Here is a 13984-nt window from a genome sequence, read left to right on the forward strand (position 1 = left end):
TTCACCAGAAGGCATGTGGGAGACTCCCTGGTCAAAAGGAAGAAAGTTCTTTGGTCCAGAGAGACCAAAAGGGTGCTTTTTGACCATCAGACAAGACGCCAAACACTGCACATCTTAACAAACACACCAGCCCAACTGTGGAGCACGGTGGTGGCAGCAGCATGCTGTTGGGATGCTCCTCAGCAGCCGGCCCTGGAAGGCTTGTAAAGCTAAAGGGTAAAAAGAATGCAGATACAGGAATACAAGAAAATCCTTGACTGAATCTTATTCAGTCTGCAAGAAAACTTCAGTTGGGAGATTTATTTTCCAGCCAGACAATGAGCCAAAGCATCCAGCCAAAGATGCATCTACTTAATAGTGACTTAAAGGGGCTGAATATTTATGCAGTCACTTTTATAACATTACATATTTAATTAAATTGCCATTAGCCAAATTATATCGCCCTTTTATATAAGCACCGTATACAACCCTAATTCAAAAATGGAAAAAAATGACAGAATGCAACAATTAGCATATCTCAGGACCCGTATTTTAATCACAATAGATCATTACATATCAGATGTTGAAACTGAGGCATTACCTTTTTATGAAACATAGATTTTGAATTTGACTGGAGCAAAACATCTAAAAAAAATAGGGACGGGGCAACTAAATGCTGAAAAGTAAGTGGTATTAATGAAAAACAGCTGCAGGGGAGATAGTATGTAGCAATTAGAAACATTCAGTTGGATAGGTCCTGTGGCCTACATCTTAAAATAGACAAAGACACATGTTCACATGGTCATTGTCCAGTGGCCTCTCTAAGGAATGCAAATCTTGGGAAATGTTATTTGGCAACCTTTTAATGTAGATGCTTTAGTAGAACAAATTAAAAATAGACCAATTCCAGAGTTCAGGTCTTATGGGCATTGGAGATGACTAACATGGGTGGCTCCACACACATTTGCAACATGATATCAACTGTTGCTGACAGACATTTTCTGTCTTGAGAGAATATATTTGCTTATCAATGTCCAGCCCAGCTGGCTCAGAGCACCTCCTCCTGGTCTTATTGTTGTCTGTAGCTTGCTGTCTTCAATAAACCTGGTAAAATGTTTGATGGTTTCAGATCATCCATCGTCTCCTCAGTCACATGGAAATGTAGACAAGAGTTCACAAGCACTAACAAACTTTCAAGGGGGATTTTGCAACTAATTTGGTTAATATACAACAGATCAGTAACATGGCTGGGTATAAAAGGAGCATTTTAGAGAGGCAGAGTTTCTCAGAGGTAAAAATGGGCAGAGGTTCACCAATCTCTGGAAAATCCTCTAAAAATTGTGAAACAATTAAAAAAATGTTTCCTGATGTAAAATTGTGATAACTTTGAATATTCCACCATCCACAGTACATAAAATCATCAAAAGATTCTCAGGATCTGGAGAAATGGACAAGGTCGAAGGTCAATATTAGAACCTTGTGATCTTTGGGCCCTCAGGTAACACTGCATTAAAAACTGCATGGTATGGTGGCTGGTAAGGGCAAACGGTCTCCAAAAGCCAGACGCACTCTAAATGAAACAAAACGTCTTCAGTAAGAGAGAAGCTTCAACTTTAGAGACAAAATCAAAAAGTCCAAACGAACTTCAAATGGGGAAACGCACTTCTAATACAAAAACGATTTCACACCCAAAACGATCCTAATCCAAAATACGCGTCAAAACCAGAAACGTCAAAAAGAAAGCAGGAAGAACGAGAGGGAGAGACAGACGGAAGTTATCACGCAGTAACAATACTTGTTACCAGTATGTAGTTACATATTTTATTTATTTATTTATTTATTTATTTGGACAAATATCACTGTATATCACTGTGGAGGAATTTTGTCCCCTCTCAATCAGATTTCAGTCTTAACAAGGCCACTCCAAAACCTTCTGTTTGTTTTGTTTTTTAGTCCGTTCAGAGGTGGACTTGCTGGTGTGTTTGGGATCATTGTTCTGCTGCATAACTGAGGTGGACTTGAGCTTGAGGTCAGGAAATGATAGGCGGACATTCTCTTCAGGATTTTCTTCTAGAGAGCAGAAGTCATGGTTCCATCAGTTACAGCAAGCAGTCCCAGACCATCACACTACCACCACCATGTTCTAATGTTAGTGTGATGTTCTTTTTGTGCTGTGTTAGTTTTACTCCAGATCTTTCAAAAAAGTTAAACTTTTGTCTTGTCAGTCCACAGAATATTTCTCCAAAACTCTTGGGGATTATCAAGATGTTTCTTGGCAAATGAGATGGGCCTTTGTGGTCTTCTTGGTCAGCAGTGGTTTTGGCCTTGGAACTCTCTCATGCATGCCATTTTTGCCCAGTGTCTTTCTTATGGTTGAATCATGAACGCTGACATTAACTAAGTCAGTCTTTGTTCTTTTGTGACCTTCTGGATGACTCCATGTGCTCTTGGAGTCATTTTGGTTGGCCAGCCACTCCCGGGAAGGGTCACCAGTGTTTTAACAGTTTACTCTATTTGTGGATAATGGCTCTCACTGTGGTACCGTGGAGGCTTTCAAGACTGATAGATGCCAGTGGCTTTGTTTCTGAACTATTCTTCATGCTATGATCATTGATTGACAGGTAAACAACAGGTTATGACATCATAATTAAGAGACTGTATTTTGTATTAACTCTGGTCATCGTATCTAAAATTAAAACTGGTTTGATGATCTGAAACATTTAAGTGGGACAAAAATGCAAAAAGATAAGAGATCAGGAAGGGGGAATACTTTTCACAGCACTGTATCAGTGTAAATGATCCTAAGAAAGCTCAATCTAAGCTATGACTAAGCTGACATATATGTGGCGTAACTTATTGCTGACTGTAACATCTCTCTTAATAGCATCCTTGAACTTCTCTAAGGCCTTTTCCTACTGTAGTTGATGTTTTCACAGACATCAGGAGAATTCAAACACATTATTAACACTGCAGGGCATCCACCTGACTCTCTCTCTCCGTAAATTCCTATTGTGTAACAGGGTTCAAGTATTTTTCATTTACAGAACCTCATGAAACACATTATTACACTGCAGCGCACGCATAAAGGCAGGTTCTTCTAAAGAGTATGGAGAAGAGCGTACAAGTCATTGAGAGGGTTCAAAGAGTTGTTGAACAGGTTTAAAGTATCCTTAAAGAAGTTCAAGGAATCCTCGAGGAAGACGGCTTGAGCAGGATTCAGGAGGTCTAATAGTACTGTTGATGGGAGGGGATCTTTAGTGAAGATCTACAGGATACTTGAAGAGGATGTTGGCACTATTAGGAAGTTAAACAAGTCCTTGTAGAAGGAGCCTACATCAAACATGAGCTCCTGATATTTTCAAGAGGCATGCTACCCCTTCAAATGAGATTCTTTATGCATGTTAACACATAAGCAACTTGAGACTGTTTAATTGCTATTGACCAACACAGACTTTAAGACTGACAACAGAATGCCAATAGTTAGCAAGACCACTGAGGCATATAATCACCAAGTAGAAGCCCTAAGTTGATGCTGCTTTGTGTTAGTTTTGACAGTTTTGTAGATTTTTCAAACATGTGTTACTACACAGCCTGTTAAAGGTTGTTGCTGATGTTTCCTTTGTCACAGCGTCCCAGACTATAGAGGTCCCACAAAGATTAAAGTAAAGCTTGAGAAACTTCCACCTTCTCACCAGCTATCTCAACTGTGGTTAAACACCTCTGTAAATGGCAAAACGAACCTCAGAGCTCTTCTGTAAATTTGACCTGAGGTTATCAGACAGCCAATCAGAAAGAAGCTTGTTTTGGCTGCTGTGGTTAAGCTTTTTTCAGCTACACTGCTGCAGGATGTCCTACTTTCACACGTCTCTATTAGACTTCTGATCAAAGTTCAACACAAACAGAAAGTCAATTATTCACCTGAACACACCTGTGGGAACAGACAGACAGGTAGACAGACAGGTGTTTACTTACAGGTAAGAGTTTGTCTTCAGATGTTTATGCAGAGCGACTGACAGCCCAAAAAGGCTCCCGTCTGTGCCCGTCTTCAGCAGCGGGAATGCGGTGTCCAGATTTAGTGCCACACAAGCACCAGCCAACAGGCTCAGCAATAAGTACGCACCTGTTGCCATGGAGACAGCCACCTGAGAGGATGACAAGAACAACAGAAGCATCAGCATGCTCACAATGAAGTGTTTGGGAGCACCACAGGGATCCATACTGGGTTTTCACTGAATTTAATCTGATTACAGTGTAATAAATGTTATCCACTATGCAGATGATACCATGATATTCTACTCAGAGTTAGTGACACTTAAAGCCTTCCTACAACATCAATTAATGTTATATTTTACCTGTTTGAGTTCTAAATTGAGTAGAATAGTTGTAACAGGAAGCATGTCACCATATCACCATAATCTCTATAATTATACAAAAACTAGAACTACCACCTGTGGTTGTGTGGCAAGATGCAAAATGTATGGGACTGGGGTGATTTTTTGTTGAAAAGTGATTGGTAGAACTCTTAGGAACAATGGATAACCATAAGGCCCAATGACCAGTCACTTTGTTGAAAAGTGATTAGTAGAAATCTTAGGAACAATGGATGAACATAAGGCCCAATGACCTTGGCCTTTGTCCTCAAAAGTCCAAAATGTCTTCCTTTAGTCACAGTAAACCATTGCACTAACTTTACAAAGATGGAATCCATCTAGTCCTAATCATCCAGAAGTTTTGCCCTAATTATGGAAACATTTTGTTCCAGTCACTCAGGAGAACTGTCCCAATCAACCACAACTTCTGTCCCAATCATCCCAACATTCAGTCCCAATAACCCCAATATTCAGTTCCAGTCACCCAAAAGATCTGTCCCAATCCCCCCAACAATCTGTCCCAATCACTCAAGAGATCTGTCCCAGTCACCCAAAAGATCTGTCCGTCACCCAAGAGATCTGTCCCAATCACACCAACATTCTGTCCCAGTCACCCAAAAGATATTTCCCAATCACCCCAACATTCTGTCCCAATCCCCCCATTATTGTGTTCTTATCACCCAAGAGATTTGTCCAAATTCCCCCAACATTCTGTCCCAATCCCCCCAACATTCTGTCCCAGTCAACCAAAAGATCTGTCCCAGTCACCCAAGAGATCTTTCCCAATCACCCCAAAATTCTGTCCCAATCACCGAAGAGATCTGTCCCAGTCACCCAACATTCTGTCCCAGGCACCCAAGAGATCCGTCCCAATCACCCCAAAATTTTGTCCCAGTCATCCAAGAGATCTGTCCCAATCCCCCCAACAATCTGTCCCAATCACTCAAGAGATCTGTCCCAGTCACCCAAAAGATCTGTCCCAATCCCCCCAACATTCTGTCCCAATCCCCCCAACATTTTGTCCCAATCACCCAAAAGATCTGTCCCAATCCCCCCAACATTCTGGCCCAATCACCCAGAAGTTTTCTCCCAATCACTCAGGAGTTCTTTCCTAATCAACCAGAACTTCTGTCCCAATCATCCCAATGTTCAGTGTCAATCACCCAAGAGCTCTGTTTCCATCTCCAAAAAGTTCTGTCCCAGTCACTCTGGAGATATGTCCCAGTCACTCACACATTCTCCCTATCACCTCATGGTTCTGTCCCAGTCACCCAGATATCAACAGATAGACATGTTTTTGGGCCAGTTTACACTAAGTCTTGTCTTTCCCTCCATAGAACAGGATAAATCCTTCCTTTCTCCTGAAATGTACGGGTAACATCCTCAATGTAACATGGATGCATCACTAGTCAAACTTATACAAGAAAAAAAAAATCCTAGCAACGCTGACAGAAGGCAAACATCAAAAGCCCTGAACTCACCTTAACTTTGTGGCAGTGGCATTCCTTACACCAGAAATGGTGAAAGTTTATTTTCAATGACTGTCACCAAAAATGCATTAGACGAATTTCATTTCTCTTTAATATCTGCATGCTGCTGTTTTCTCTGATTGTAGAATATCATAACATTTCTTACCATGTCTATGCAGATGACACATTACTGTATATCTCATGACTGCAGTCCCTTTTGCTCACTGAGTAGGTGTAGTGAAAGAATAAATGAGTGGATGGTCAAAGTTTCCCACAGTTAAATAGAGAAAAACAATGGCCTTGCGTTTAACAATTCAAACACATTTCAAAGAATTACATTGTTTTTTGTCTTCAATTTGATATGTCTTGCATTTTACTGTCTTGTTTTTGCTCCATGTCTTGTTTTTGAAAGTCTTGATGTCTTAAATACCTCGTTTGGAGCACTTTGAACTGTTGCATGCATGTCTGAATGGAACTCTGTATAAATGTGCCTTGCCTTGTTGTTATTTTGTAGTGAATGTTAATCAAACAGAGACCCTAACCCTCTATAACAGAGATTACATTTCTGTTATTTGTGATGCTGTGGCTGAAAATAAAAGAAAACTGCAGGAAGAGAAGTTCAGACCTGTTTCCTCTGCAGACACTCCTCTTCTCCTCCTCTCTCTTCTTCCTCTCCTGCTCCCTCTTCTCCTCCGTCTTCTTTCTGTTTGGAATAAAATCTGCCTGGGTGTCCCGCTCAGGTCTGTCTGACTCCTCTGGCTGCTGTCACACTCATCTGAGCACTCAGTTGCCCCTCTCTCTCTTTCTCTCTCTCTGTGGCTCCACCTTCCTCCCTCGCTCTCTCATTCTCATTCTCCAGTTGTGCACGCTCGTCCTGAAATGAAATCATGTCTCCCTCTGTGTGTCTGCTCACCCGCCCACACTAAGACAGGTCATAAATGGATTCAGGACGTTTGAGCGAGCAAGGGGGCACCTTGATTGTCTTTCTCTCTCTCTCTTCTTACAAACTCACACACCCTGCTGTTGTAAAATGTGTGTGTTAGATGAATGTTTTACTAACATTATGAGTCTGAACTTTGACTGCCGGCACACACACATACATCCATGCCACTTTCTTCTTCTGCTCTGCCCTTTTTCAGCTTCCTGTCTTTGTGGTTACTTCCTGTTCCTCTAATTTCATAAAACACTCCGAATCAGTCAGCCGTACTCTCACATAATTCTTCTTTACACCAAAAAATCTTATCTGTTATTTCTTCTCAGCTGAGAACAAAACATAACAACACCCCAGATCACTCTTAAAGACATTTGGGTGCTGATACGACAGGATAAAATGTTTAATTTTGCACTCATCAACTCTCAAATGTGCTACATTAAGAATGACACATTTAAATCCAATTTTTTCACATATTTCAATTAATTTTTTATCAATTCAATGCCTTTATTTAATTGAATTACACTCAGATTAATTTAAAGGTGTATGTCAGTGTCTTTGAGGCTGGGTTGTATAAGGTAGCCTCCAGTGATTTTAGCGTTTTACGCCCTGTTATTGGATCTCTGCAATCACGTGATCCTAAACATCCGCCAGGGATCAGGAAGTGGAGACAGTCATAAGGGATGAATGAGAACAGAGGAAAGTTAGAACTTTACAACTTTAAATGGACCTCAACGCTGCATTTATCATTAGAAAATATAAAATTATGTTATAATTTAGTCCTGCAGACCTCCTGTTTATCTCAATGAAGGGAGACAAGTCTAGAGGAGTCTTGCACTGAGCTAAGGTGCTTGCTAAGTCACTTTAACATATAAAAATTCCTCATTTTGTCCCAAAAATACTTGTAATCAAAACAGTAATAGACTATCAGCCAAATGAACCTTGTAATGTGCAGCTCAAAAATGACCCTGTTCTACTAAACGGCTCTTTTATGGGCCACAGAAGCCAGCTGTTGTTTGAGTGCCAGTTTCCTTTCCTGCATCTTTTGTCATTTTTTAATCCACATTAAAAGCCGAACTGGTACCTAATGAAGAGCTGTTAGTTTGAGAACCAAACAACCAGCTCTGCTGAACTGAGCCAAATGATCTGGATCTCTAAAAAGAGACGGATCTGCTATCACAATGAGTGAGACTGGACAGACATCAGCTGAGGAAATACAGGTAAGATGAACCCTGATCAACTGTACTGAACCAAACTGGACTGCTTTATAGAAATGGACCACTCGTCCAGGATTCAGACAGAGGCGTTTTTTGTTTTTGTTTTTCTGCCTGCCTGCTGCTATTTCCTTTTTACTGTCTGACTATTTCAATACTTTCAGGTAGAGCTAGGCAATTAATCAAAATTCAGATTAAATTGTAACATGGACCACTGCAATTTTCAAATCACAGAAAGTGCAATATTTCTTAGACATGAAATGTTCCAAAGTACCATTTTTTCAGACATTTTTTAGGTTGAGATGTTATTCTCTACACACCATGCAGGCATTCAAGTGTGATTTTTTTCTAGAAAAATTTGCAAAAAAATCCCACTTTCCTTGTTTTTGTATGTTTGTCTTCAAGACATAAAATCATCTTAAGGTGCTGACTCTCATCCTTGTTCCCACTCTGACTGTAACACATAAAATCTTCTCTATTAGCTGTTTAAATCAGGGGTTTTAATCTCAGAACTACAAACAAAAGTGGCTGACAGCTACATGCAATGCATGGCTGAAGTGGCACACCAACCAAATGAACAATTTAGCTACTTCCTGTTTAGATGTGTCAAATGTTACTACCCTAAGCTTACAAAGCATAGAAATTCTGGGATACCATGTTATCACCAAATTTTAGTTGGTAATAATTTGAAAAAAAAATCCCACTTTCCTTGTCACTTTCCCTTCAATACATCAAATCATATCAAGACAAAATAGTTGCAATTTTTCACAACTTTTCAGGCTTTTTGTAATCAATTAAATATTACATTCTTTATAATATAGAATGGTTTATTGCTTGTTTGTTGAGAAATACATAAGATGTAGAACCTATAAAAATACTTGCATATTGAATTGCATTCGAAATACTGGGGAAAAATATTGCAATTAGTTTATTTCCCCAAATCTTTCAGCCCTACTTTCAGGACATAAAAGTAGCTTAAGAGTAAAGAAAGTTTATAATTTGCACTTTGAACTCTCTCGCCTTTTTGCTAGATTTTCTCTATGCAGAAATCACCACTAGCCCCCCCCCCCCCAAGTTTGCTGCGTGATGTCATCTGCAAAGAACTTTTACAGGATGTGTTTGGGGAATCTAGACTATACAATTTAGGTTAAAATGGGCAAAAAAATAATGTGGCTCAACTGTATGCATATCAAAAAATGTTCAAGTGTGGGCTCGGAAACATTTTTGTCACTGCATCTATAAATATGAATGAAGACTCTACCAAGCAAAGCGAAAGCTACGCTGTATATCGACAACATCAACAAGCACAGCTGACTTCCCGAATGACTCATCTGAGATGGACTGACCTAAAGCGAAAGAGTGTGCCATGGTCTGATGAGTGTGCATTTCAAAAGATTTTGCCAATAAAGGCTGCCAAGTCCTTCCTAAAGAGGAAAAGAACCAACTAGACTGTTATCAACACTAAGCTCAAAATCCACAGTATGAGACATGTGTGTGTGTGTGTGTGTGTGTGTCCTATATCATGGGTTACTTTCACATCTGCGGAGGCATCATTAATACTAACAGGACCCTGCTTATTTCAGGGAAACAATGCCAATCACATTCTGCACGAGTTACAAAAACATGGCTTCACAGTGAAAGAGAGTAGGGACTAGACTGGCCTTGTTTGATGAAGAGGTGTAACACAATGGTTAACAGGCTCCTGTCCCAGCTTTTTTGGAATGTGTCGCAGGCATTAAACTTATAATTTGTGTATATTACAGTTAAAACAATAAAGTTTACAAGTTTGATCCTTAAATATCTTGCCATTGTGCTCTTTTAATTGAATATAGGTGTAAGAGGATTTGCAAATCGACATATTCTGTTTTGAATAACATTTAACAGCATCCCAGCTTTTATGGAAGAGGGTTTGTCGTTTGTTTAAGCGTATGTACTTTTAAACAGTGTCAGACATCAAAATGGACTTAATTTGGCATTTCTGATGGAGGGCGACTGTGTTTTAATCTACTAAGTGGTCGCTTGTATCATGGAGGTTAGGTTAAAGGGTCGGCTGAGGCTGTGGTGGGGTCCCAGTGTGTCATTAAAGGGTCCAGATATCCAGGGGTCTCCTGTGTCTACAAGGCGACTTCCCCACTCTTCTACAGGAGCCCAGAGCGACCAAAGTGATCTCTACCCACAGCACCCTAGTAGCAAAAAGTAAGAGGCCTTATCTGCTGCGGCTGTGGTCACGTCTCCACCGTCTCTCACCTTCAGTCAACCTGAAACAGACAAAGACCTGCTGATCAAAGCCCCCTTTTACTCCGAGCTGCACTTGAATGCACCGCTGACTTTCAACTTTACACACAGAAACACAAACACGTCTGCATTTGTTTGACTTAGACAGAATAAAACTCCCTGATTAAACGTCTCTGCAGTCAGGAAACAAACTGAGATTCTGTCTGATAACTTCATAACAAACTCATGAGAATGGAGCACTGATTGGCCGAGCTGAGCAGCCAATCAACATCTGAGAGGTACTGACTCTCAACCTTGCTCACAGTCTGGCTTTGACAGGTAGAAACCGTCTCCTTTAGCTGTGTGAATCAGGGGTTTTCATCTCAGAGCTACAAAGTGACTGAGAGCTACATGCATCGCATGGCTGAAGAGGCGAATGAACCAGCTATACTGAGCTACTTCCTGTTCAGACATTGCAAATTTTACAAGCCACCCAAACCACTTGGCATCTGTGCCCCAGGAAGTTGTTTTTTAAACCCTCTCCACCATTTTGCCTGTTTATGTCACTTTCAACCCATATTTGTCTTTTTAATTTTTAGCCACTTTGCCTGTTATTGCCACCTTTAACATATTTTTCCAATTATAAACAGATTTTTGTCCAAATTTAAGTCACATTTTACCACCTTTTCTACCTTTTTTTGCCACTTTTAAAGTAATTTTGCTACTTTTTATTCCCTTTTCACCACTGTTTTTGCCACGTTTAACCGCATTCAACAATTTGTCTGGCCACTTGTAATGCCACTTTTTCTGCCGTTTTTTGTTTTTCACTTTTTACCCATTTTAACTCTATTTTAAGAAAACTGATTTACATTTTTAAGATGGTTTTATGACAAAGATAAAAAAAAAAAAAGTTTGTTGTTTCCCCCCTTTATCCTCCCTTATGGGCAACCTTGCTAGACTCAGATACAATTTTGGAGCCAACAAGAAATCCATTTTTTACTAAGGTATTGATGCGGTCGAATGGATGGACCATGTTTTTGTTGATCTCCATGGACTCTGCTCGGAGACTTTCCCCCTTATGTGCACCCTTGGACATGCTCAGACTGTATGAAGTGTTAGATGAACACTGAGCCTCTTTCTCCATGATTGCCTCCTCTAACGATGCAGACAATCTAACAATGTTAAGGAAACAAACACTCTGACACCTTCAGCTGCAGGATTACATTTGAGATTATCTTTAAAGCCTAAAGGCCAACGTGAGGTCCAGCCTTGCATAAATCTCAAAGTGAAAGAGATTAATGATGTTTTTAGACATTCATTTTCTTAGACCAAAGATGAAGTAGGAAGTTTAAGCATCAGACTGGACTCCAGACTCTCCTCTTAATCAGGCTTTGATGAAAACAGATGCAGCAGACGGACAGAGAGCTGCTGCTGAAGGTTTCCAGACAAAGTGAATTGATGTCAGATTTACAGTCAGATACAGAAGCATCAGAGTGGGAAAAGACATAAGTGTCAGACCTCAGATCAGCTCTTTGTCTCAGTCTTATTCTCAGAAATTACAGCACTGCTTTTCTCCTGAATACTGTGATTCTAATGTCTCATCAGATTAAAGCAGAGGCAAGTTATTATCAACATAAAATATCTGCTGCATCACTGATTTTGACTGACGTTATATCTATTCATATTACAGCTGGTTGCTAAGTTGCTTATGTAACTTGTTAGGGTGTTATACGCAGGACTTTAAGGCTTTGATAAGTATTTTGGTATTTGACAGACAGTAATGTATAATCAGCCTGCAGTAAACTCTAGAAATAAAATAAACTAGGGATGCAGGGTCTCATACCTTCACACAGGTCTGGGCTCGGTTTGCTGGACTTAATGCACAGCTGTTAAATAGGCCGCTGCAGCGATGTCTGTAAGACACAGAGAGATGAAACCACAGTGAACTGTGATAAACACAACAGGAAGTAGGGAACACAGTGGGAGTCAAGTCATGCAGAGCATGGTGGGTCTGACCAGTAGGCGGTGCTATGACATACTTAATGATGGCATAGGGTTATGTTGAGAAAAGTTCTGCAATCACACAAGCAGTTTCACAGTTTTAATGAACCAGGAAATAAGCCACCAGAGCCACACCCCCTAAGTGTTAAATGAGTCTGTCTCACATTTTACATTGGTTATGATTAATTTTGGGGGAGGAGTTATTCCATGAATATGGCTTGGAAATGCTTAAGTTTAATCATTCTTGTTAACGGAAAATTGAAACCGTGAACTCCTGTTTATAAGGTGGGACTTTTTTAGAGGTCTGGGTATTACATAACCTTGCAAAGCAGATGGATACGCCCGTTTCCTTGTTTTTCACTGGCGAATCCATCTTGCAAAGCTCCCATCTGAACCGTTTGGGCCCAGTTAGACAGTGACAGAACCAATCAGCGACGAGGGGCGGTACTGGTAAGAGTCCTGTAGTAAACAAGCAGCAGAAAGAGCCGGTGCAGTTATGGAGGAAGAGATTAGCGTGAATGCTGCTAAAGCACCTGTTTTATCAGAACTTGACAACATTTCTTCGTTAAAAGAAGAACAAATAACAGCAGTGAGCTGTTTCCTTTTCAAAAACGACAAAAGTCGAGTACTTACATACGTACATAAGTCTTTAGTCGCCATGTTTCACGTTATTCCTCACTAGCTGCGCACGCGCAGCTCATAGCTGCTACGTCACGTGTTTTGTTGCTCTTATTGGCTGGAGATGTGATAGACAGAACGTTCATCCAATCACACTCCGAGTTTCTTTCAAAGCCTCTGCCTTTTCTCAGACGTTTCCTATTGAAGCTTTCCCAAATGGATGTGTGAAACAAATCCATCTGGCGTGTCAGGTTCGGTATTATACAAATGCCTGCCAATTTTTAAAATCTTAGGTTGGACGTGCTGCAGGGGCTGCTCTTTTAAAAATATTATAGGGGGCCCCACCGAGCTATTTAGCCACGCCCACTGAAAAAAACTACATAAAACTTCTAATTTCTCCACCGTGCTCATGTTACTTGTTTCCCACGGCGATATAAATTTACACAGCCTTTGAAAAGTAGCAAAAAGTAGGAAAAGGAAGTGAGATGAAATTTAAGTAAAAATTTTTTCAGAGTGGCAAGATTGGTAGGGTAAGGAAAAAGTGATGAAAATTCATTAAATTGTGGCAAAATTGGGTAAAAAGGGGCCAAAATTGGTAAAATTGGAAAAAAAAAACAGGCAGAAAAAGTGTTGCTAATGGATTAAAAGTGGCAGAAATGGGCGAAACAAAAAAGTTTGATGTGTAACGCTTTAAAAATTGGCAAAAATGGGTATAAAAAGTGGGGAAAGGGGAGTAATAGTGACAAAATGCCTAAAAAGCAGTGAAAAGGGCAGAAAAGGTAGCAAAATGTGACAAAAAAATGGGCAAAAATGGATTAAAAGTGGTTGAAAAGGTAGTGAAATGCAATTTTAGTAAAAATGTGTTTTAAGTGGAAAAAATGGGTGGGGAGAAAGTGAAGAAAATGGGTTAAAATTTGGTAAAAAAAATGGTACAAAGAGGCAAAAATCGGTGTAAAATGGGAAAACGAGGGTTAAAAATCGCAAAAATGGGTTAACAGAGGAAGAAAGAAGGCAGAACGTGGCAAAAAGGCTGGGAATAAAACTGATTGGTTGGTTGATTGATTGGATAAAAGTGTAAAAAAATGGTCAGAAAAGGTATTACAATGGAATTTGAGCTGAAATGTGTGCAAAATTGATGATATTTCAAATAAAAGTGGCAAATATGGGTGGGGAAAAGTGTTTAAAAGG

The 13984-nt window shown here is 40.0% G+C and overlaps 1 protein-coding gene across 3 annotated transcripts in view; it reads right to left on the bottom strand.

Moving 5' to 3' along the window:
• LOC121529121 (integrin alpha-3-like) overlaps positions 1-12057 on the bottom strand; it is a 50591-nt gene extending 38534 nt beyond the window's left edge. For 2 of the 3 annotated variants that reach the window (XM_041816822.1, XM_041816824.1), the window contains exons 1-2: positions 6444-7433; positions 3952-4121 (exon numbers count right to left, since the gene is read on the bottom strand). In XM_041816822.1, the coding sequence (XP_041672756.1) occupies positions 3952-4109 (158 nt within the window). In that variant the 5' untranslated portion in view covers positions 4110-4121; positions 6444-7433. Of the gene's footprint in view, positions 1-3951; positions 4122-6443; positions 7434-12020 lie in introns of those variants that run through there. The other variant, XM_041816823.1, reaches the window with a different exon arrangement.
• Between the last annotated feature and the right edge of the window lie 1927 nt (positions 12058-13984).

This window comes from Cheilinus undulatus, linkage group 21 (assembly GCF_018320785.1).
Source record: "Cheilinus undulatus linkage group 21, ASM1832078v1, whole genome shotgun sequence".
In the NCBI taxonomy this organism is placed as follows: Eukaryota; Metazoa; Chordata; class Actinopteri; order Labriformes; family Labridae; genus Cheilinus; species Cheilinus undulatus.